The following is a 21956-nucleotide window of genomic DNA, read 5'->3' as shown; positions in this document are numbered from 1 at the left end:
TGTAGTCCGAGAGCCCAGGATCCAGTGTGGACGGCTGGGCGAACTTTAGAGGGGCTGGCGTGTGCTCCCGAACCTGGAAGACCCTTTCCCCTCCTCCTACGAGCGAGCGACATGCATATTCAGGTAATGAGGCAGCCCTACCCCGAAAGCCAGGAGGGTTCTACTGGTGCAACGCCCTGGCCCCTCAGCCCGTTGCCCCATCTATGCATTAATCCAATGTTTACCAGTTTTTCGGGACACCATTTTGACTATTCTCCACCTCCCACCAACATGCTTTTTGCTCTTGGTGTGTGGTCAAGATGGAATGAACTAATCAGGAAGGCCCTTAGTCCCCAGCCCCTGGGGAACTCCTACACATCCTTCAGGACCCGACACAACAGGCACTATGTGGCAGCTTAGGGGTTCTTAGGAGTTCCATCAGCCAAAGAGGGATGGAGAGCCAGCAAAGCGGAGGGTCTTCCCCATGGGGGACAACTGGGAAGGTCCTGAGATTAGATTTGGGCTTTTCCAAGATAGGGGAAGGGCCTTCCCTGTGCTGGGAACTATATACATACAACTGTGCTCACCTCCAATTCCATTGTCCCCACCTACCTCCCAGGCCTCCTTTTCTCATCTGGACAATGGCCTCAGCCAGGCTGAAGATAGGCTGCCCTTGGCTAAGGGCTGGGCAGGTCCCAGGTCCCAGAAACTTAGGTGGGGGGTGGGGGTGAACCAGGCCCCATCCCCACCAGCTATGCCAAGGGAGGCAGGCCTGACTTCTGACCCTCAGAGGCAGCTGCCAAGCAACAGGGGCCTGGCTGTCCCTCTCCACCCATGCCAGTCCTGCCTAGCACTTCTCGGGTTGGGGCTGGATCTGGAAGAGGGACAGGTGAGGGAGCAGGATGGTGAGAAGAGGAAAAATGCTAAGAACAACAGCTTGAGTGCCTGATGTGTGGCAGGCACTACACAGATTTAATGCTCTCAACAGTTCTGAGGGAGGCAACAAAATGATCCCCGTTTACAGATGAGGAAGCTAAGACAGATGGGTAAAGAGCAGAGGGGCTTTGACTTGAGTTATGGGCAGAGTTGGCTGGAATGAGAGGGGTTGATCCCTTGGGCCACTGCCTATCCCACACTCAGCACAGGCAACTCAGGCCTGCTTCTGGTCCCTGCCCTGCCATCTACTGACAAGACCTGAGTCCCAATTGCTTCTTTCACAAAATGAGGGTCTCACACAGAGAAGTGTTAGAAATTTGTTAATTCCTATCCCAACTTCACCATTTAGAAGCTGTGCAGCCTGGAGCAAATTGGTTAAGCTCTCTGTGCCTCAGTTTCCTCGTCTGTAGAAATGTGGATAATACTAGTACCTACCTCAAAAGGTTGTTGTGAAGATGAGATGAATTAGTACTTGTGAAGCCCTTGGACTGTGCCAGGCAGACAGGAAGAGCCGTGTGAGTGGTAGCTGTTATTAAGTTCTTACTAATTGCTATTGGAGCTCTCCTCCTCCGTCACCCCAGGCCAGTCCCTGCCCTTCCTCAGTCTCCGTTCTTTGAAATGATGCTTAGTCATCAGGTAGTAAGCATCCCCACTCTGCTCACAATCTAGGGGATGGGACAGAGCTGAATGGAGGCCAGGACCACCAGGAGTTCGCCGTGCTGTGCTGTGATGGGGGCCACGCAGAAGCATGTGACCCAGGGCAGGTGTCCTGGAGGGAGGGGCACGATTCAAGCTGAGCTGAAACAGGTAGAGAGGCTGGGGGGTAGGTAGACAAGAGGAGGGTCTCCTGGCAAGTAAGGGTTCTCACAGTGTCAGAGCTCCCCCACACTTGTTCACAATAGATTCTAGGCCCACCAAATGTGAATGCCTGTGGAGTGGGATCCCAGATTCTGGATTTTAAAACAGGCCTTTCCCAGGCCCAACTTGCCCCCGTCCCCAAAGCCAGGCAGGGTTTAGGAAGGGCACTGGGGAAGGGACCATCTCCCAGGCTGGAGGACCTGGGGGACTAGTAACTGCCTTTCCCTCCCCCTTGAGGGGCAGCCCGACCTCTGGTTACCAAGAGGGCCCAGGCGACAGCCAGGTTGCCAGGCCAGGACTGTTCCTTGCTGAAAGCAGGAGATAGGGTCTTCAGTGACCTTAAGGGCCCCCACCCCTCTCCTGGGGATGGAGGAGCAGGCTGCCGAGTCAGCGCTGGAAGAGAGGCTGCTCCCTCCTTCACACTCAGGGCAGCCTCTGGCCAGGGAGGAGCTGCTACCTTCTCGGCATTTTCTAGGTGAGGCGGCCTCTCCCTGCCCTCTCCTTCTCCTAGGCCACCCCAGGACCCTACCCCAGCACTGAGGTGGGACCCAAGTCTGGCTTCAAATCCTAAGATATCCCCTTGCCAGCTGGGTGATGTCAGGTCAGGCTTGAGCCACCTTGAGCTTGTTTCCTCATCTGTAATGTTACAAGGACTAAATGAGATGATTCAAAACAGGAGTTGAGCACAGGGCCTGGCAGGGTCCGTATCTAGTGAGTCAGCTATTTTAGGACTCGCTTCAGGACATGCTGGCGTTCTTCCAATTAGCAGACTAGCTTCTGCCGTGGGACCTTTGCACGGATCTCTTCCTTGCCTGGAAAGCCTGGGCTCATTTAGCCAAGCCCCTCTCTTCCTTTTGGTCTTACTTAAATGACACTCCTCCAGGGAGCCTCCTGACAGCTGTTTCCCCGCTGGATGCCTCCCTGCCTGATTCTGACGACCTTTCTTCAGCACCACCTACTTGACTTCTGTACGTGTGCACTGCGTGGCTTGACTTCCCAGCTTGAGAAGGCCCTCCGTGAAGGCGAGGTGTTTTTTTAATTTAATTTTATCCAATTTCATTTTATTTATTGGCTTGAGAGCGAAACACCGATTTGTTGTTCCACTTATTTACTTCATTGGTTGATTCTTTTTAAAAAAACATATTTTTTTTGATTTCAGAGAGGGAGAGTGATAGAAACATAGATGAGAGAATCATTGATTGGCTGCCTCCTGCCCACCCCACACCGGGGATCAAGCCTGCAACCTAGGCATGTGCCCTGACCTGGAATCGAACCCACAACCTTGGCATATCAGGATGATGCTCTAACCAATTGAGCTAGCTACCTGGCCAGGCCAGAGCTAGGGTTTTTTGTTTTTTTTATATATTTTTTAGTTAATCCTCACCCAAGGATATTTTTCCACTGATTTTTAGAGAAGGGAGGGGGTGTAGATCGAAGAGCGGAAAAACATGGATGAGAGAGACATCGATTGGTTGCCTCCCACACACGGCCCCAGGCTAGGGATCAAACCTGCAACCAAGGTACATGAAGCTCTATCCACTGAGCCAAACCAGCTAGGGCCAGGGCTGTTTTTAATGCTGTTCATTGCTGTGCTCGTGCCTAGAATAGTGCCTGGCACATAGTAGGTACTTGACACAATTTGAAAAAAAAACAATTTTTTAAGATCTAAAGCAAATATGACAAAATGTTAATGTGGGTACTTCTGTGACTTATTTTAAGTATTTCTCAGTGTGTTTGAAATATTTAATTAAAAAATAACAATCCACACTATTTAGGAAGCGAGTCCACAAGAGGTGATGGCTGATGGGAGTGGGAGGTGGGGCAGGGAGGTGAATAGGGGTGGCCCTGAGACAGCCTGGCGAGCACTGAGGGTGTCCTCAGATAAATGCTCTGTCTGTGCATCCTCCCTTTGAATGCTTGCAACAATCCTGGAGATAGATGTGAGGAAAATCCCACTTTACAGACAGTAAACGGGAGCAAAAGGTAGAGAATGACTTGACCTGTGGAGGGAAGGAGGGGAAAAGGGAGACAGAGTAGGGGCAGCAAGAGAAGTGGGAGGAAAACCAGGAGAGCCTGGCTGAGGGAAGAGGACCCAGCCTTCCAGGAGCTGGCCCAAATCCCAGCCGAGGCCACAACGCTCCTCTGGTGCCCAAATGACAGGCATCTTCTTCTTGGTCCCCCCGCCCCAGGGGTCTGGCAGGCCGGGAATTCCTGGAGTGGGGTCTGGGCTGGAAGGAAATGAGGGGGGAAAACAAGCAGGATGTGGGGACTGACTGGGAGACCACTGGGGAGCCTGAGCCAGGGGAGGGGGGGGTTTGAGCCCCTCACCCTGGGTGGTATGCAAAATGAAGTTGGCTCTAAGGGCGCTCTTTAGGGCCCAGGTAGGGGAGGTGGCAATGGATCTGGAGCCCTCAGTCAACAGACGGTGAACAGTGTGTTGGGCATCAGTCAAAGAAAAGCCAACCAGGCAGGGGGAGGAGTGTTAGGCAGACCCGGCCTGTCCTCATTTCCTAAGGGAGGCAGCAGGTCACGAGAAAAGTGACCTGCCTGGCCTGTGTGGCTCAGTGGTTGAGCGTCGACTTATGAACCAGGAGGTCAGGGTTCAGTTCCCAGTCAGGGCACAGGCCTGGGTTGTGGGCTCTATCTCCAGTGGGGGGTGTGCAAGAGGGAGCTGATCAATGATTCTATCTCCTCATTGATGTTTCCATCTATCTCTCCCTCTCCCTTCCTCCCTGAAATCAATACAAATGTATTTTTTTAATAAAGGGAGAAAAGTGACCTGCCCAAGGTCACATGGGGTAGATGATAATGCTCCTCTGGACCTGCAGCCAGTGTGCCTCTCTGGGTGCGGGGCTCTGAGCCAGGACGCTTGGTGTGCGTTTCTCAGCTCATGCTGGGCCACAGGACTTTGGGATTAAGGTACCTGCCCCTGCAGGGAGGTTCAGGTTTGAGGCTCCAGGGACTGAGCAGGGGCTGAGCAGGCATTGTCACAGGCCTGTTAGAAGGTGGAGTTCTGTGCTTCATTCCTCTCTGTGGCCCCAAGTTCCTGTTTCTTTCTGGGCCTCAATGTACTCATCTGCACAATGGGGGTAAATATTAATGGCTACTATTTAACAACACTGAGCACTTAGTCTGTGCCAAGGACCATAGTCATTCCTTTAATCCTATGCTCATTTTACAAAGGAAGAAACCAAGGTCAGAGGGGTGAAGTAATTTGCCTCAAATCACACAGCTAGTACATGGTAGAGTCAAAATATGAGCCCAGGCCCCAAATTAAATAAGACCATTTGAAAAGGGTCTCACAGTGAGAGTCCAGGAGAAGGGGGGAGTGAGGGCCTACTCTCCCACCCTGGAGGACACTCTGGGCTATGCTGAGGGTAGCCAGTGGTCTGGGGAGCCCAGAGGCAGCCCTGAGGAGGCTCCTAAGGCAGAGAGCACCGGCATGTGCAAAGCCCCTGTGCGTCCTGAGTCCCCTGGCTGAGGAGGGCAATAGTAGGGATCCTAAATTCTTGCCCCTGGGCCTCAGTTCCCCATCCAAAGCAAAGGACAGCTGCCCCTGCCCCACTCTGAAGCACTGTCACTTGGACTCTGCTGCCCCATTGTGGGCGCAGGGAAGAACTGCACAACGAGCACCCTAAAACCTAATTAGAGGACCCCAGTCCCCACAATGCCCAATAATGGCTCCAAGAGCCAACTGTGGAATTTTAAGAATTTTTGCAAGTCAGTTGTTAAAATAAAACCATTATTAAAAATTAAATTATATAAAATTAAAACTATATTATATTAAAAGCAAAAGTAATGTTCAAAACTAAGCACTTCCTAATTTCACTGTATTTTGCTATTGTCTGTTCTCTTTTTTAAAAAAATATTCATCCTAGGATATATTTTTAAAAAATATATACATTTTATTGATTTTTTACAGCGAGGAATGGAGAGGGATAGAGAGTTAGAAACATCGATGAGAGAAACACCAATCAGCTGCCTCCTGCACACTCTCCACTGGGGATGTGCCTGCAACCAAGGTACATGCCCTTGACTGGACGAACCTGGGATCCTTGAGTCCACAGGCCAACGCTCTATCCACTGAGCTAAACCGGTTAGGGCACCTAGGATATATTTTTATTGATTTTACAAAGAGGAAGGGAGGGAGAGAGAGACATCCATCAGTTGCCTTCCACATGCACCCCAACCAGGGGTCGAACCTGCAGCCTAGGTATATGCCGACTGGGAATATCAAACCCACAACCTTTTGGTGTACAGGATGCTTCAACATTAAGCCACACAGGACAGGCTAATTAAACTCTGGAGTAGCCAGACTTAAAACAGTAACAGAAAAACAGCTGAGATTAATTTAACTAGTATATTTTATTTAACCTGGTATGTCCAAAATATTTCAACATATAATCAATATAAAGTAACTAATGATATCTTTTACATTTTTTTTCCATTACTAACTCTTCAAATTCTGGTGTTTATTAAAGCACATCTCGGTTCAAACTAGCCACATCTCAAGTGTTCAACAGGCAAATTTTCCAGTGGCTGCCAGAGTGGACAGCACAGGACTAGACTTAAGAAACAGATGGAACCTGGCTGGTCTGGTTCAGAAGGTTGGAGGCTCATCCCGTACACCAAAAGGTGGTGGGTTTGATTTCCAGCCAAGGAACATACCCAGGTTTCGGGTTGGATACCCAGTTGGGGCGCATGCAGGAGGCAACCGATTGATGTTTCCTACATCGATGTTTCTCTCTCCTTTCCTCTAAAATCAATTTAAAAATTTTTTAAATAGGTGGAAAAATATTAAGGATGCAGATTAAATTTAAAAGTAGTGCTGAGGCTGAGAAATTTCAATCCAGTTAACAATTTGCTCAACGATGAGAAATCTGTATGTCATGTACAAAATTTAATGATAATAAATTAACTGCTGCCCTGAGCAGTGTGGCTCAGTTGGTGGCAGCGTAGTCCCATATACTAAAATGTCGAGAGTTTACTAGTCAGGGCACATACATACACAGGTTGTGGGTTTGACCCCAATTGGGGCATGTGCAGGAGGCAACGGATCAGTATTTCACTCTCACATTGATGTTTCTCCCTCCCTCTAAAATCAGTAACAGCATGTCCTCAGGTGAGGATTTAAAAAAGAGAATCTGGTACAAGAGCAGTGTAGTCGGCTTAACAGTGGCCCCCAAAGATATCAGGTCCTAATCCCTGGCACTTATCCATGTTTTATATTTTACATTTTTTTAACCGTGCAGATGTGATTAAAGATCTTTACATGGGGAATATTTTTGGTTCTCCAGCTGGGCCCTAAATCCCATCACACAAGCGTCCTGAGGAGATGGAGGCAAAGGGAGATTTGGTAAACAGAAGAGAAGGCAACGTGGCTGTACGACCAGGAGTTTCAGTACCCACCAGAAGCCGCCAGAGGTAAGGACTAGAGCCTCCACAAGAAGTGTGGCCCTGCCAACACCCAGTAATAGCGATTTTGGGTTTCTGACCACCAGAACTGTGAGAAAATAAATTTCTGTTGTTTGTGGTAATTTGTTACTGCCGACACAGGAAACTAATACAAATAGATGGGATGGAACTCCATTAGCCATATCGTGGTTGAATTAGTACCACAGGTAGGCTCTAAATATAAGAATTCAGAAAAAAAAAATCAACAAAAGCATTCTGTGAAAAACTGGCTATACAAATTTATGATAAAGAATATTGTATATTTTATTTGTACTTTATGTGCTATACATCTTTTATATCAGTACAATTTATAATAACATGTGTGTATATGACATATACCAGGTCTGTCTTGTATCCTCAACACCCAGCACAGAGCTTGGTGCACAACAGGACACTCAAATATTTTTTGAATGAACATGACTTTGGACCTAAGTTTCCCCCACCACACAACAGGGTTGGAGGAATGAGATGGGCTCCCCAGGTGGGCAGTACTGGTGCCAGATGTTGTTAGAGCACCTACTGTGTACAAGACCGGTCTGGGGGCAGGCTGATGGGACATAGCAGCTGGCCCAAACAGCTGGTGCCCCAGGAGATGGCTGGGAACAGTCAGGTAGGGGATCTCCCATTCCCTTAAGGTCTCTGCAGGCTTGGGGACTGCTCAAGGGATTATCACAGTCCAAGAGATGGGGTGCCGAGGAGCCACTGTACAGCTACAGAGACGAATGCCAAGGACACAGCAGGATCTGCTAGGGCGGGACCCTATTTCTCTAAGTTCTCCTGTCCCTCAATCCTGCAGGGCAAAGGGCCTCTTTTACCCAGGGACTAGGGAACCAGGGTCTGGCTTGTCACAGCTACAGAAGAGCCCTCTCGGTTCCCAGCTTTCCATGTGAGCCCCCATTCCATGCTCCTAATCAGGAGCCCAGGCATAGAGGGGTGGGTGCGTACCTCTACATGTATACTCTAGCTCATCTTTGGCAGTCACTTTCCCTCTCAGCTCCAATGTCTCCTCCCTGGGGCATCCAGGGCCCAGTCTGCAGCCAGTGGCTGACCCCTGTAGGCCCAACTGGCCAGATCTGTTACCGATTTGCAGGACAATTGTTGGATCTGGACTTTCCTCTGTTAAATGGGCAGTTAAGTGGCTTTTCAGGTTTCCACAATAAGAATTTGGCCAAGCAGACTGGCTCTGGGCACTGGAAGCAAATGAAGAAGACTCTAGGCCAAAGCCCCTAACCAGAACCTGGGAGCCAGGTCTGGGATCTGGAGGTACTAAAACCCTCTGGGCCCCAATCCCACTCCATCGCAAAATGTCTGCTGTGTCCATATACCACAACTCCACTGGTATGAATTCTGAAGGCAAGGACCAGGATAGTTTTGCTCACTATTGGGGCCACAGTGTGGGATTGCCCAGAATATAAGAACTCAGTTATTTGTTTAATGAGCAAAACCACTTGTGTGTCTTCTACAAAGACCAGGCTCTCCCCCTGCCTTTGCTCATGCTGTCCTTCCTTCACTAGCACACATCCTCTGATCACCCCTAGGAAGAGGAGCTTCCAGAACTCAGCAGGGTAGGATCCTGGCTCCTGGGAGTGGGAGAAAAAGCAGAAGTCCAGTCCACCTTCAGCCCCTGGGCCTGTGTCAGCGATTGGTCATCTCCTCTGGAGCCCTAGTGGACAATAAACTCTGCTCACCACCAACCCCCCATTCAGAGTTTAAAGAGAAAATGAAGGGATGAAGGAAGCACCAAAGGCAAGCCCTCTTTTATGATAGCATCAGACAACTGTTTCAAAATATATTAGATTTGGTTTTTATTGTAGAGCACACATATCAGGGCAAAGTGCTGCACATACAACTACAAATCATTGAGGGGGGAGGGGGAGCTGTAAAAAAAAAAATGCAACTGCCTTAGTTATGCAGTTCCAACTTGAGGATCCACGCTGGCAAAGGAGTTCTGGCCCTGAGAAGGGCTTCCTAATGGTGGCTGCCCCCAATTTCTGCAGCCCCAGACCTAGGACCCTATAAACAAGGTCCTCCCCATGGTGGTGGCAACGTGGGGAATCTGCTCTCAGGCCTAGCAAGGAAACATTTCTAACAAATCTAGACCAGCAAAACCTCACAGCCCTCGAGAATCTGAGGAGGTGGAAACTGCCAAAGACTACTTTTTCCCCTCCTATTACTATTTTTTAAAAGCCCCTTCCCCAGCTCCCATGCCCCGAGGCAGAAGAGACACTAACCCAGTCTGCAGACCTGGGCTCTGGCCTTGGATGTGTGCTGCAGGCAGGCAGAGGGGCAGACACCTTTCTATGGGGGTGACACGGGGAGAAGGCCCAAACTGGCCAATGTAGATGAAAGGAAAGGAAAAGGAAAAGAACGAGACCAAAGGGGGGAAAAAAATCTAAACAAAAATCCTGCTACACACCACAACTTTCCATCCCCCAAATGCTAGACTTGGAAGGACACCAGCCCTTCTAGCTAGAAACAATTTCTAAAACTGTCCCAACATGGCCAGTCTAACTGTTCCATACAATCACACGTATATGCCCGAAAGGAGCAATCCAGCAGAGGTATGCTCTTGGCAAGAGGTCAAGACCGCTGCAGCCAGGGACCTGTAGGCAAAGCAGGCCAGTGGGCATGGAGGAAGCCCTGGCTCGGCCAATAGCTCTGGGGTGCAGGGGCTGGCACTATTGAAGCGCCTGCTCAGTCATCCTGAATGATTCTGCAGCAAGAGGAAGAAGGTGTTTGTGTGACTTTCCAGAGCCTGGTGAGCAGGTGACAGGTAGGACAGCAAGGCCCAGGAGACCTCAGCCCAGCTTAAACATGGGGGGGCGGGGGGGGGGGGGGGGGGGGGAGTGGTTACAGGGACAACTTCATTCACAACACTGAGAAAATTTACATATAAAGCAAAACAAGAATTTTCTTAACCAAAACATTTTGTTGCTTTTAAATAAAACCAGCCTGACACAGCCCCACTTGATGATGGTTGCCCCGCGTTCCTCTACTAGCCACTCCAGAGTGAGCTGTCAGCCTTTCCATCCAAGAGGAAAACCAGGAACCAATTCTGTTCTTTAGCCTCAACAGGCAACAAACCAAGGAAAAATAAAAGGGTCCAAACAAACAAAAAACAAACAAAACCCCTCAAAACGAAACAAAAAGGGGGTGGCTACGTGAGGATTAACCAGAGTTCCCGAGAGGATGCAGTGGGCCTCAGTGCCTCCGCATCTTCACCTTTCGGGTGGGGCTGCCCGCGGCCTCTGAGCAGTCCTCCGACTCATAGGACTTGCGCCAGTAGTTCTCAGAGCTGAAGCTCCCCCTCCGCCGGTGTGTGGGCAGCAGCACTGAGCGTCGGTTCTCTTCTTTGTCCATCTCCAGGATCCTAGGCCTGCAAGGGGCAGGGTGGAAGCAGTTACAAAGAGGCTGGCATGGCCACAGGGCCTCCCACCTCTGCACCAAGCTCTGACCCTCATTTGCAGGATGACTCACCACCATTCTCCCAGAGGGCTGTACTGGCAGAAGCAATGGCATTGTTTCCCTGTCCACTAAGTGCTAGTGGTCACTCCTACTCGTTGAGACACTTCCTAAGTACCCTGTGGGGTCTGCATGGCTCTGAGTCTGGTGCCCAAGGACACTGCCAAGGCTGCCGTTTGTATAGAAAAAGGCCCTCCCTATACAGCCTAACACCCTGCACAGTCCTGCCATCTCCCTCCACTTCTCAACCCCCCAACTTACTCCCCCTTTCTCTCTGCCCACCAACCCCACTAGCCCCTGAAACCACCAAATTCTTCCTGCCTCAGTGTTTTAGCCCCTGAGTATCTCCTGCCTACATTGCCCTGCCCACAGGTCTTCCTCATCTGTTTGGTCTTAGCTTAAACCAGCCATGGGCAAACTACGGCCCGCGGGCCAGAAATGAATAAAACTAAAAAAAAAAAAAAAGACCATACCCTTTTATGTAATGATGTTTACTTTGAATTTATATTAGTTCACACAAACACTCCATCCACGCTTTTATTCCGGCCCTCCGGTCCAGTTTAAGAACCCATTGTGGCCCTCGAGTCAAAAAGTTTGCCCACCCCTGGCTTAAACAGTACTTCCTCAGGAACCATCCCCAATCCTTCTGAAATGGGTCTGGCCCACTAGCTTCTGAGTCCCAAGCTTTCACAGTTAAGTATAAGCCACAAGAGTGCTTGTCTGGGTGGACTGGAAAAGGGAAATCACGGTCAGGCCATGAAGCATTCCCATTTGTCAGAGTCTGGGCCTAACCTCTTCTCTCTGAGGATACAGGCAATCAGGGGTTAAGTGTGAATGGCACCAATGCCACCAGCCCAGGGGAACTAGACATAAAGCTTGAGAAATGTGGGCAATGCCAGGCTCCTAACCACCTATCCCAGGCTCTTCCCTATCCATCTCACTCTGAAGCTAGGCCAGGGGGCTGCTTTGCTAGCCTTGTTGAGGGTCCTAAGCTGAGTACCTGTGAGCAGCGTCGGGGTCTGCCTTGCGGTGAGACCGCTTGGGTTTCAGAGCAGCGTCCCTGTTGTTTCCTGACAGGCGATCTGAAGCATAGCTGGGTGGTAACACGGAGCTGCTCAGGGACTTGGTCTCCAACCGGGGCGCGTCTAATCTAGTCCTGCAAAAGAAATAGGCATCGGGTCATCACGGGCCTCTGGTGGGGGTATGGATCCTAGCAGACCAATTCTCTCTCCAGGCCGGCTGAGTGAGGAGGCCAGGAGCTCGACTCTGTGCCTCTGTCTCTTGTGGTTCAACTAAAGATTGGTCTGGCTGACTTCCAAAGACACTTCTTAAGTTCAGGCTTAGGAGCAGGGAACAAGAATACTTCCGTATGGAGACTTCCATGACAGAAATCGGCTGCCCCAGGGAAAAGATCCCAGGGCACTCTTTGAGTTGGATGAAGCAGCCTCAGACCCAGAGGTTCTCTGGACATTTCCACTTGCCAGAGGACTGAGAGCCCTCTGATGGGCACCAACATACTCCAACAGACAACTTCACCCTTGCCTAAATGCCAGGCAGGGAGGTTCTCCTGGCCAGGCCTATGGACGGCTGGAGGGGAACAGAGTAAGAGTTTCCCCCACTCTCACTCAGGGACAGAGGCTGTGGCAGAACCAGGAGAGCCCAGGCCCAACTCCACATTCATGTACTGGGCTCTCATCCCACCACAGTCACCTGGCAGCTTCTGTTTATTCCAGGATACTGACCAGGCCAAGGGCTTTTGAAGGCAAGTTCTCATGGAGCACCGGGTATGAATTTCAAGGAATACAATGCCTACCTAGTAAAGGAAGAAGATGCAAGCAGAGTCAAGGAAGAGGGGTTGGAGAAGCTGGGCACGGAGGTATCAGGGCAGTGATCTGAAGCCAGAGTAGGGAAACTCAAAGAAGCCTAAGGCTCCTTGCACGGTACCGAGAAGGCTGGCAAGTCAGGCTGGTACAGCAAGGAGCAGGAGAGAGGCCTGGGAGGGGGTAATTGGTGCACAGCTGGCAGAAGGCCCCAAAGGCAATTTCCCACAGGCTGCTGGGCACAAAGTAGTAATTTGGTTCTGAGGAAAAAGGTGCTGTGATCAGGGCAAGACTCAAAGGACATCCTCACAAAATTACTGAGAGGAAGTGGGGCTGGGATCAGAGGCTGCCTTGCCCTAGTCTGCCTGGCATTCTTGGTAACAACTGCACCCAGTCTTCGCAGCTCCCCCTACCCCTACTGGCTGGCCTGCTGTAAATAGATGGGGAAAGCTGGGTCAGAATAGTAAGTTACGTGTCCGGGAAGTCTTGGAGAAAGGTTTAAGCCTAGGTGAGACTCCAAGCCAGCCAGGCAAGAGTCACAGGGCTCTGAACCTGGGCAGGGGTCTTCTCCTAAGAGCAGCAGGGGGCACCTTCTAGCTCGGAATACATGTTCTGACGCCCTCAGGCTCAAACGAGCGGGCAGGAAGGCAACATAACTGTCCCTGTCCCTTTGCTTTGGCCTCACAGAGGCAGAGGCCACAGGGGCACAGCTTCTCCAGCCTCAGCCTCCACTCTGGGCTCAGGGAAGGAGGACCGAATAGCAAGAGAAAATCCAGCCCTGATCACCATCCCTCTCTGGGCCTCAGTTTCCCCATTTGAGCAAAGAAGGAAATGTGACTGGCTCTAAGGCCTCTTTTAGTTCTGAGGGTCTAGAAACCAAAGATAAGTCCTAGGATTCTTTAGAGAAGCACCAGGAAGAGGTAGTGCTGGGCAACACCCAGACATGAAGGTGGGAATTAGAATCACCTGATCCCCAAAGCCCTCTTTACCAGGCCAGACCTCATGTCCCTATGCTGAGAGGTCCAGGCAGCAGAGATAAGACCAAATAAGACATTAGCCATTAAGCTTGACTGCAAGGACTCCAAGGGTCTGAAGCCTCATGGAGGAACATCTCCTTTTGGCACCACTAAACTAATCCTACACTAAGATGCCACAGGTGCCAGGGACCACACACTCAGGGCAGAAAAGCCCCTGATACAGAAAGCCCTGGTGGGCAGGGCCTAGCTCCCTGGAGTTGTTTCCTTGGATTAGTGACAGATGGCAAGAGAGCAGCAGAGCCACCACGAGGAGAGCCCAAACTACACACCTCGGGGGCCAAGAAAACACAAGCACATCCTGCCACGCTGGCACAGGCCAAGTCCTGGTTTGCCCCGCCCTAAAACTGCTTACTAGCTGAGTGGCCTGCCTGGGCAGCCCGGGCACAGTGGTGATGGCCCCTCACTAGAGTTCTAGGACTGCTGGAGAAGCTGGGAAGAAAGTGACAACCAGCTGAGACTGGAGAGACAGGACAGGGACCTGGACTGGCTCTGCTGCTCTCTAGCTGCCTAAGTGAGGAAAGGGTACTGTTCTCCGCACATGACTGCTCTGTTGTTATCACGGGGCAGCCCTCAGAGGAGGGATAATCAGAAGTGCCCTACCAGAGTCCAGAATCACGTACTCATTTTGGGGACAGTATAAGCTTTGGGGCTCCAAAGGGTTCCCAACCCATCCCCTGGGGCTGTTACAGGACATCTCAGAAACGCTGGAGAAGCTCTTGCCCTCCCTCCACATCCAAAAAGCCACAAAGCTGCAGGAAGCCAGGCTAGAGCCAGATTCCAAGCCGAGAGGCCACCAGCAGCTTAACTTCAGACCAAACCCCTCTTCAAAGGCCAGGGAGCAGGCCAGGCCCTTTAAGGTTCAGTGTGCAAAGCCACAGATTGGGAGTAAGGAAGCCCAGTTCTAGCAGTAAGGTCTGGGCCCCCTCAGGTGGCAACAGGAACGAAGGAAGACCTGCAGCACAGATCTGAGTCAGCATCCCCGTCACAGCAAGGCACCACAGCCACATGAAGCGAGGATTAACAAGGCAGGGACTGAGCCTTGGTATAGGGCAGCGGTTCTCAACCTGTGGGTCGCCACCCCTTTGGGGGTCGAACGACCCTTTCACAAGGGTCGCTTAAGACCATCAGAAAACACATATATAATTACATATTGTTTTTGTGATTAATCACTATGCTTTAGTAATGTTCAATTTGTAACAATGAAAAGACATCCTGCATATCAGATATTTACATGACGATTCATAACAGTAGCAAAATTACAGTGATGAAGTAGCAACGAAAAAAAATTTATGGTTGGGGGTCACCACACCATGAGGAACTGTATTAAAGGGTCTCGGCATTAGGAAGGTTAGAACCACTGGTCTAGGGGAAGCCAGAACAAAGGGAGGATGACAGCATTAATGTAACACATTACCACGGGACCTGAGGGGATGGGGAGTTGACTCTGTTCCTTTATCACTCGGAATCCTCCAGAGAAGCTGCTAGGGAGGCTTATACCCACTGCAAAGGTGGGAAGCAATGCTGAACTGGAGACCAAGTCCCTTGCCTCAGTCACACAGCTACAACCCTACGATGGCTTCTGAAGCCCAGGTGGGTTTGCATCACTGCAGAACAGGGCAGTGCAGACAGACCACCACCAGTCTGAGCTTCAGGGTCTGCTGCCAACCACTCCAACTTCTGGCTCCACCTTCACCAAGCACCCTTTTGTGCTATAAAGCCTGGCTTTCCCAAGGGAGGCAGGAAGCAATGTGGTGGGCATATCTGAGTACACCCTTGTCTACTGAGTGACCAATGGGTAGGGCGTATGCATGTGGACACACACTCATTGGACCAGAGAAGAAAGGGGGACTAACCCTTGGCACAGGAGACAAGAATCATGAAGACAGAAGCGATGGCAGGAGTCACGGGGGATGATGTCTCAGGCCTGGCCAGAAGCTGTCTCCTCATCCCCATCCCTCGGGGCAAAGCTGAGTATGCCTTCCAGTCTCCCTTCAGCTCATCCACACACACAGCCTCACACTAGAGCTTTCAGGGAGGGTCTCCCCGGACCCCTGAGATCCCTTGACCTGAATGATCAAATAAGCCATTTAGCTCAGCCTCCTCCAGACAATTTCTCGCCTGCAAATCCCTCACCCCACTGCTCACATGCTTCAGCAGCTCCCCAGCACCTCCAGATTTCTCTGCACAGCGCGAAGTCTTTTCTGACGGTCTTAGATTGTATCGATTGCTCCTACCGATCTCTACTCTGTGTTCCAGAATGGACTACCTCCAAGTCCCCAGACTTTAAGCCTCTGTAAAGAGCATCTCTTCTGCCTGAACTGTCTTTGCCCCTAAGCCTCTTCTGTGCTGTGTGAAGCCCATACATCCTTGACTACCTTCAGGTAGCATGTCTCTGTAAAGCCTTCCAGGCTACTCCCTGGTGAAATGCTAAATGTCTGCCTTTCCCCAAAGGACAAGGGAATGAGAAGAGACCCCTTTCCTGGTACTGGCACAGAGCCCAGCTCATGCCAGCCTTAGTTAACACTTGGCAAATGATACTCCAGCTGCTTCTTCCAGCTTCAGCCTACTCTGAGATGAGCACCATTTACCGGAAAGTGTATTCCCTGAGCCACTTTATGTAGTGAACTGTAGAGCACCCCGTGCAGGAATCAAGTCTTGTATACAAGCCTCGGGATTCCTGAAGACTAATGGATTGGATGCCCTGGTCACCAACTAGAAGTCCATGAAAGTCCAGAGCTCTCTCCTGAGATCAAGTGTTGATCCAAGGCCTCCTTCTCCCGTATCACCCCTCAGCTACAGAGGTCCTCTAAACTTCCTGTCTTTGAGCTTATCATTTCTGCCTAACAAGCAGTGTCTAGCACAGGGGCCAGATCACCAAGCTTTTTAAATTTTGAGAATACGTTTATTAAAGCTAGAGACGGTGAAATGAGGAAGAGCTTAGGTTATAAGAAGCAACAGGAGAGCCTGGGCAGCGCTACATTGGCTCTCAAAAATGTTACAAGAAAGGAGTGAGCCATGCGGGGGTGCTCTGGTTCATGGAAAATCAGAGAAAAGGGCCTTGGAAACAGGTTCAGGAGATACACCTGTGAGGGAAGAAAGGCATGGGCGTGCTCTCAAGCCTTTCTTAAACACCCTCCCCAAACCTACCATGCTGGATATAATTTTTTTTTTAATCCTCACCCGAGGATATGTTTTTATTGAAATTTTTTTAGAGCAAGAGAAAGGGGCGGGGAGAGAGAGAAACACTGATGCGTTGTCTCCTGTACATGCCCTGACCCGGGATTGAACCTGCAACTTAGATATGTGCCCTGACTAGGAATCGAACCTGTTCCCATCAACTGAGCCACCTGGCTGGTGCTGGATATAAATACCTGCTCCCCCGGTATTTATATCCAGGGAACACACTCTGTGCTTCTAGAACAGTACTCATTCAGCTTGTGCTGCACTGGCATGCAAAATGCTCACCTATCACATACCAACCACCAAGGGACATAAGTTGCCTTGGGTGCCTTGTGCATGGTAGATGCTTAATGTTTCCAAGTCAAGAATTCCCAAAGATCATTCCAAACTTGCTAGATCACTAGAGGCAGTTAACTTCCAACCTGACCCCTTTCCAGCGTTCACACTCTACTCTGAGAATTAATGTGCAGGCAGCGCTTTACCCAATGCCTAGCACATAGTAGGTCAGTGCGTGGCATGAGGCAGCGCACAAGGTCCTACAGAAGATTGCACACCAGAGAATCATGGAAAAAAATGGGACACCACTACCACCTGCCCTGATGAGTTGCTATACCCCAGAAATTGATGAGCCACTTCATTCTCTAAGCAGTAATTTAAAACTTTAACTGTACCTTCATGATGGTTAGGTCCAGCTTCCCGCCTGGGGTACCAATGACTGACAAAGATGCATGTTGGGCAGCTTGCCCTGAGTGGACTGGGAAACAGAGACATTCAGGGAAACTGGGGGATGCTGAAGAGCTGACCAGCCTGCAACCCACTCTCTGTAGAGCAGCCCCCTTCTCACTTAAAACACTCTCATCAATCAGCTCTCTACTTGCACAGCAGAAGAAAGCCCTTCTGTATGTGAGTTTGTTTCTTAAAATAGCATACACCCCAGTGACACACTAGGGCAGGAGCAGGGCACACGTGGGGTGTGCCACTGTGCCATCCACCAAAGGACCACAAGACTCAGCACCAGGAGAGCCAGGTTCTAGGCCTCACTCAGCCATTTACTGGTAGTGCCCCCAAACATACTAGTTTTATAAAGCTAAGCTGCAGCCCAAAGATTCCACTCCTACAGAAGCTCTCAGGTCACCCCAACATCCCAGTCCTCCCTGTGAGAAATGATGGCACCACGTGCATGATGACTCAGCATCACCCATATTCAAAGGAGCTGCATTTTGTTGAGCCAGAAAGCACTTGGCAGCCACCTCTCCATTTCCTCCCCATAAGGCCCTAAGAAAGACCATTCCAGCTGACTGACCTGAGCCAGTGACAGAGGCCCTAGGCCAGTGGTTCTCAACCTGTGGATCGCGACCCCTTTGGGGATCGAACGACCCTTTCACAGGGGTGGCCTAAGACAATCGGAAAACATATATAATTACATAATGTTTTTGTGATTAATCACTATGCTTTATGTTCAATTTGTAACAATGAAAATACATCCTGCATATCAGATATTTACATTACGATTCACAACAGCAGCAAAATTAGTTATGAAGTAGCAACGAAAATAATTTTATGGTTGGGGGTCACCACAACATGAGGAACTGTATTAAAGGATCGCGGCATTAGGAAGGTTGAGAACCACTGCCCTAGGCCTTTGCTCAGCAGTCTGTGTAATCTTTTCCTGAACTTAGTGGGGAGACAGACTGGCTATACCCTTCTGCCTATGAGTAGGGCCAGCTCAATGCCCAAATTCTACTCATTTAAACGTGACTTCACAAAAGACATCAAGTTAGTCGGGTGCCCCACTAAGGCCATATCCCTGATGTCTGGGAAATGCCTGGGCCAGGATGCTCCCCTTTTCATCTTGTCACCAGCTTGTCCTTTTCCAAGACAAGCCCCTACAGCTACTCTGGAGCTGCTCCTCTTCAGCCTGAACTGTCTTCCTCTGAGCCAGGCCTCATGCTGAGCCCCAGATGGATAAGGCTCTCCCTGTCCCTACAGAAAGCAGATTTGGAAGTTCACAATGCTAAGTGTACTGGCTGTGACAATTTAAGCAGGAAGGGTATAAGAGGGCCACATGTGTGTATATAATGCTCCCTGCATGTCAAAACAACCAACATCTGAGCCTTGAAGGATGGCTAGGTTAACCAACGTTCAGTGTGTGAATGTGGATCATTTGGAGGGTAGGGTGTAGGTCAGAAGCTGAACGTGTTATATGGGAAAGCATTCCCAACAGAGACCACACTGTTGTAAGAGCCCAGGACAGACGTCCAAGGACCATACTAGGAAAAGCAGGCACTGTAACATAAGTGAGGAGTAGAAGAGATTAGGCTGGCTGGATGGATAGGCAGAAACCAACAATGATTTTGGATTTTATTCTATAAACAGAGATGCCTGTGCCTCAGCTGCCTGGGGAAGCTGGGGAGCACTTTCCCACTCTTCAGCCCTCTCACACCAAAAGCTGTGTGTCTGCCCTCCAGCCTAGAACCTGGCTGGCTCTTGGGACCACTCAAGTCAGAAGGTCAAAGACCCTCAGTCACCTATAATAGCCATTATCTGAGGTCAGACTACTGCCAGGGGCCCAGCTGGCTAGAGCTTCTTGGAGGAACTGGTAAGAGTATAGACAAATAGCTCTACAAGGAGTATCTAACTTAGTCATCCCAGGCAGCCAGGTATGGGAGACATCATTCAAGAAGGAAACAGCCCGACCTATGAGGCTCAGTAGTTGAGGATCAACCTATGAATCAGGGTTCGATTCCCAGTCAGGGCACATGCCCAGGTTGTGGGCTCTATCCCCAGTGTGGGCTGTGCAGGAGGCAGCCAATCAATGATTCTCTCTCATTATTGATGTTTCTCTCTCCCCTTCTCCTCTCCTCTCTGAAATCAATAAAAATATAATTTAAAAACTAAAAAAAAAATAAATTTACAAAAAGCAGGAAACAGCTGATGCTCTGGCTATGGCCACCTCCATTTGCACCTCCAGTGAAGATTTCCAAGATAACCTATTTTGAGAAGCTTGAAAAGTTCTGCTCTGGTTCTGTATCACCCTAGGAGTTGCTTTGTAGTTCGTTCTGGGCATACCACTTGTCCCTGGCTGCACTTGAAGTTGTCAAGTATAGACTGAGAAGAAATGACTGGAGAGGCCAGAAAGGGCCTATACTCTGGACTCCATCACTTCCAGATTCTGAGTTTTGGCCTGTGCGGGGAACCACAGGTAAAGAAAGTAGAAGGGCAGATAAAAACCCTTCTTCTGATGAATTCTGGGAACATTCTTTTGGCTAGAACAGAGAGGCTGCTATTTGCCAAGCTGACCCGTGTCTGGAGCTCCCAAATGTGCCTTGTACTCTGCCTGCACCATAGGTCTAAATCATCTCCATTCTACATATGATAAAACACACTCACAGTTTTGACTTGATGAAGTGGCAGAACCACACCAAAGAGACTTCATCACATTATTCTGAAGTTCTAGGCCCAAAGGGTCAAGATACCAAAGTTATTGACTGAAGTTAAAAAAAAAAAAGGCAAGTCAGAAATAAGGACTTAAAGGCAAAACCTAGAACAAGCTGAGCATAAAATAACTACCCATGAATCCATACCAATAAGTAAATGATCGAATCTATAATAATAAAAGCATAATATGCAAATTAGACTGGACAGCCGAACGACCTTCTGGACGTCCTTCCAGAAAGTCCTTCCAGATGACCTTCTGGACAAAGCCAGTGCTGCGAGGGCCGAGGTGAGGGCCAAGGCAAGCTGCTGCGGCTGTGAGGGCCAAGCCCCTTGCACGAATTTCGTGCATCGGGCCTCTAGTAAAGACATAAACAAGTAGGGGAGAAGAAATAATTCCTGTTCAGAATTCCAAGTACTTTGTGGGGCTACTCCCCCTTACAGAGGAGGAGCTAACTCCCCACTCTTTAAGCATGTGCTACACACAGTGACTTCCCTCCTAAGGAGACAGTATGGACAGAGGAAAATAGTATAACTTTAGCATGCAGAAATCTGATTAACACCACCTCAGCCAGGTGATCAAGCTCAATATCAAGGTCCTGTGCCCTGGACACGTCACTGAGGAGAGTGGTGCTTTATACCTCCGTGGTCTTCCTCTTCAAAACCTATAACTCCAGTCTAACCATGAGGAAAACATGAGACAAATCCCAACTGAAAGACATTATATAAAATACCTGACCATCAATGTTATCATATGTAAGGCAAAACTGAGAAACAGTCACCGCCAAGTAGTCTAAGGTGAGATGACAACTAAATTGTGGAATCCTAGAACAAAAGTACATTAGGAAAAAACTAAGGAAATCTAAATAAAATATGGACTTTAATTAAGAATCCTGGATCTATGCCAAAACCGGTTTGGCTCAGTGGATAGAGCGTCGGCCTGCAGACTGAAAGGTCCCAGGTTCGATTCCGGTCAAGGGCATGTACCTGGGTTGCGGGCACATCCCCAGTGGGAGATGTACAGGAGGCAGCTGATCGATGTTTCTCTCTCATCGATGTTTCTGACTATCTCTCTCCTTTCCTCTCTGTAAAAAATCAATAAAATATATTAAAAAAAAAAAAAGAATCCTGGATCTATATTAATTTTTTTATTGTAATACAAATACCACATTGACATAATATGTTAACAAATAGGGGGGCATGGGGTGTTTGGTACATGGGACCTCTTAGTACTATTTTCACCATTTTCTGTAAATCTGAAACTGTTCTAAAGAATATTTATTAAAAAAAAAAATTTAAAAAGCCCTGCTGGTGTTTCTAGGTGATTAGAGCATTGGCCCACGGACCAAAGGGTCATGGGTTTGGTTCCCAGTCAAGGGCACATACCTGGGATGCAGGTTTAATCCCTGGCCCTGGTTGGGGTGCATGTGGGAGGTAACCAATCGATGTCTCTCTCTCACATCAATGTTTCTCTCTCCCTCCCCCGACTTCTTTCCACTCTCTCTAAAAATCAATGGAAAAAAATATTGTCGGGAGGATTGACAACAACAAAAAAGATGGCAAGCTTTAAGGACATCCTGCGCCAGCTTGGGTCTAAGCACCAGTCCTGCTCTGCTCGCTGATGTCTTATCGGATCTTGGGCAATTACCTTGCCTCTCAGGAGTCCATTCTACAGGCAAGTTTACCTTGACCCAGTGTCTGCTTGGCTCAGTGCATTCACCCCATGAGCAGAAAGAACTGCAGGTCAGGCTAGTTTTGGCAGTACACCCCTCACTTCCTGGCCAGAAGAGGAACA

At 49.4% G+C, this 21956-nt stretch overlaps 1 protein-coding gene and 1 long non-coding RNA gene across 2 annotated transcripts in view; one reads left to right on the top strand and one right to left on the bottom strand.

Annotated features, from left to right (window-relative positions):
• Positions 1 to 16: 16 nt before the first annotated feature.
• On the top strand, positions 17 to 7310 carry LOC107184710. The gene is made up of 2 exons (XR_001515607.1): positions 17 to 123; positions 7071 to 7310. It is a non-coding gene; the product is annotated as an uncharacterized LOC107184710 (long non-coding RNA).
• Positions 7311 to 9007: 1697 nt separating this feature from the next.
• Positions 9008 to 21956, bottom strand: part of ALKBH5 (alkB homolog 5, RNA demethylase) — a gene marked incomplete at its 5' end in the record, with an annotated part of 21766 nt that continues 8817 nt past the window's right edge. Inside the window, 2 exons of the mRNA XM_006773975.2 lie at positions 9008 to 10603; positions 11690 to 11845. Of these exons, the coding sequence (XP_006774038.1) occupies positions 10429 to 10603; positions 11690 to 11845 (331 nt within the window). The remainder of the gene's footprint in view (positions 10604 to 11689; positions 11846 to 21956) is intronic.

This window comes from Myotis davidii, unplaced genomic scaffold, assembly GCF_000327345.1.
Source record: "Myotis davidii unplaced genomic scaffold, ASM32734v1 scaffold207, whole genome shotgun sequence".
In the NCBI taxonomy this organism is placed as follows: Eukaryota; Metazoa; Chordata; class Mammalia; order Chiroptera; family Vespertilionidae; genus Myotis; species Myotis davidii.
The sequence above is the reverse complement of the archived record's forward strand: the minus strand, read 5'-3'. Positions and strand labels throughout refer to the sequence as shown.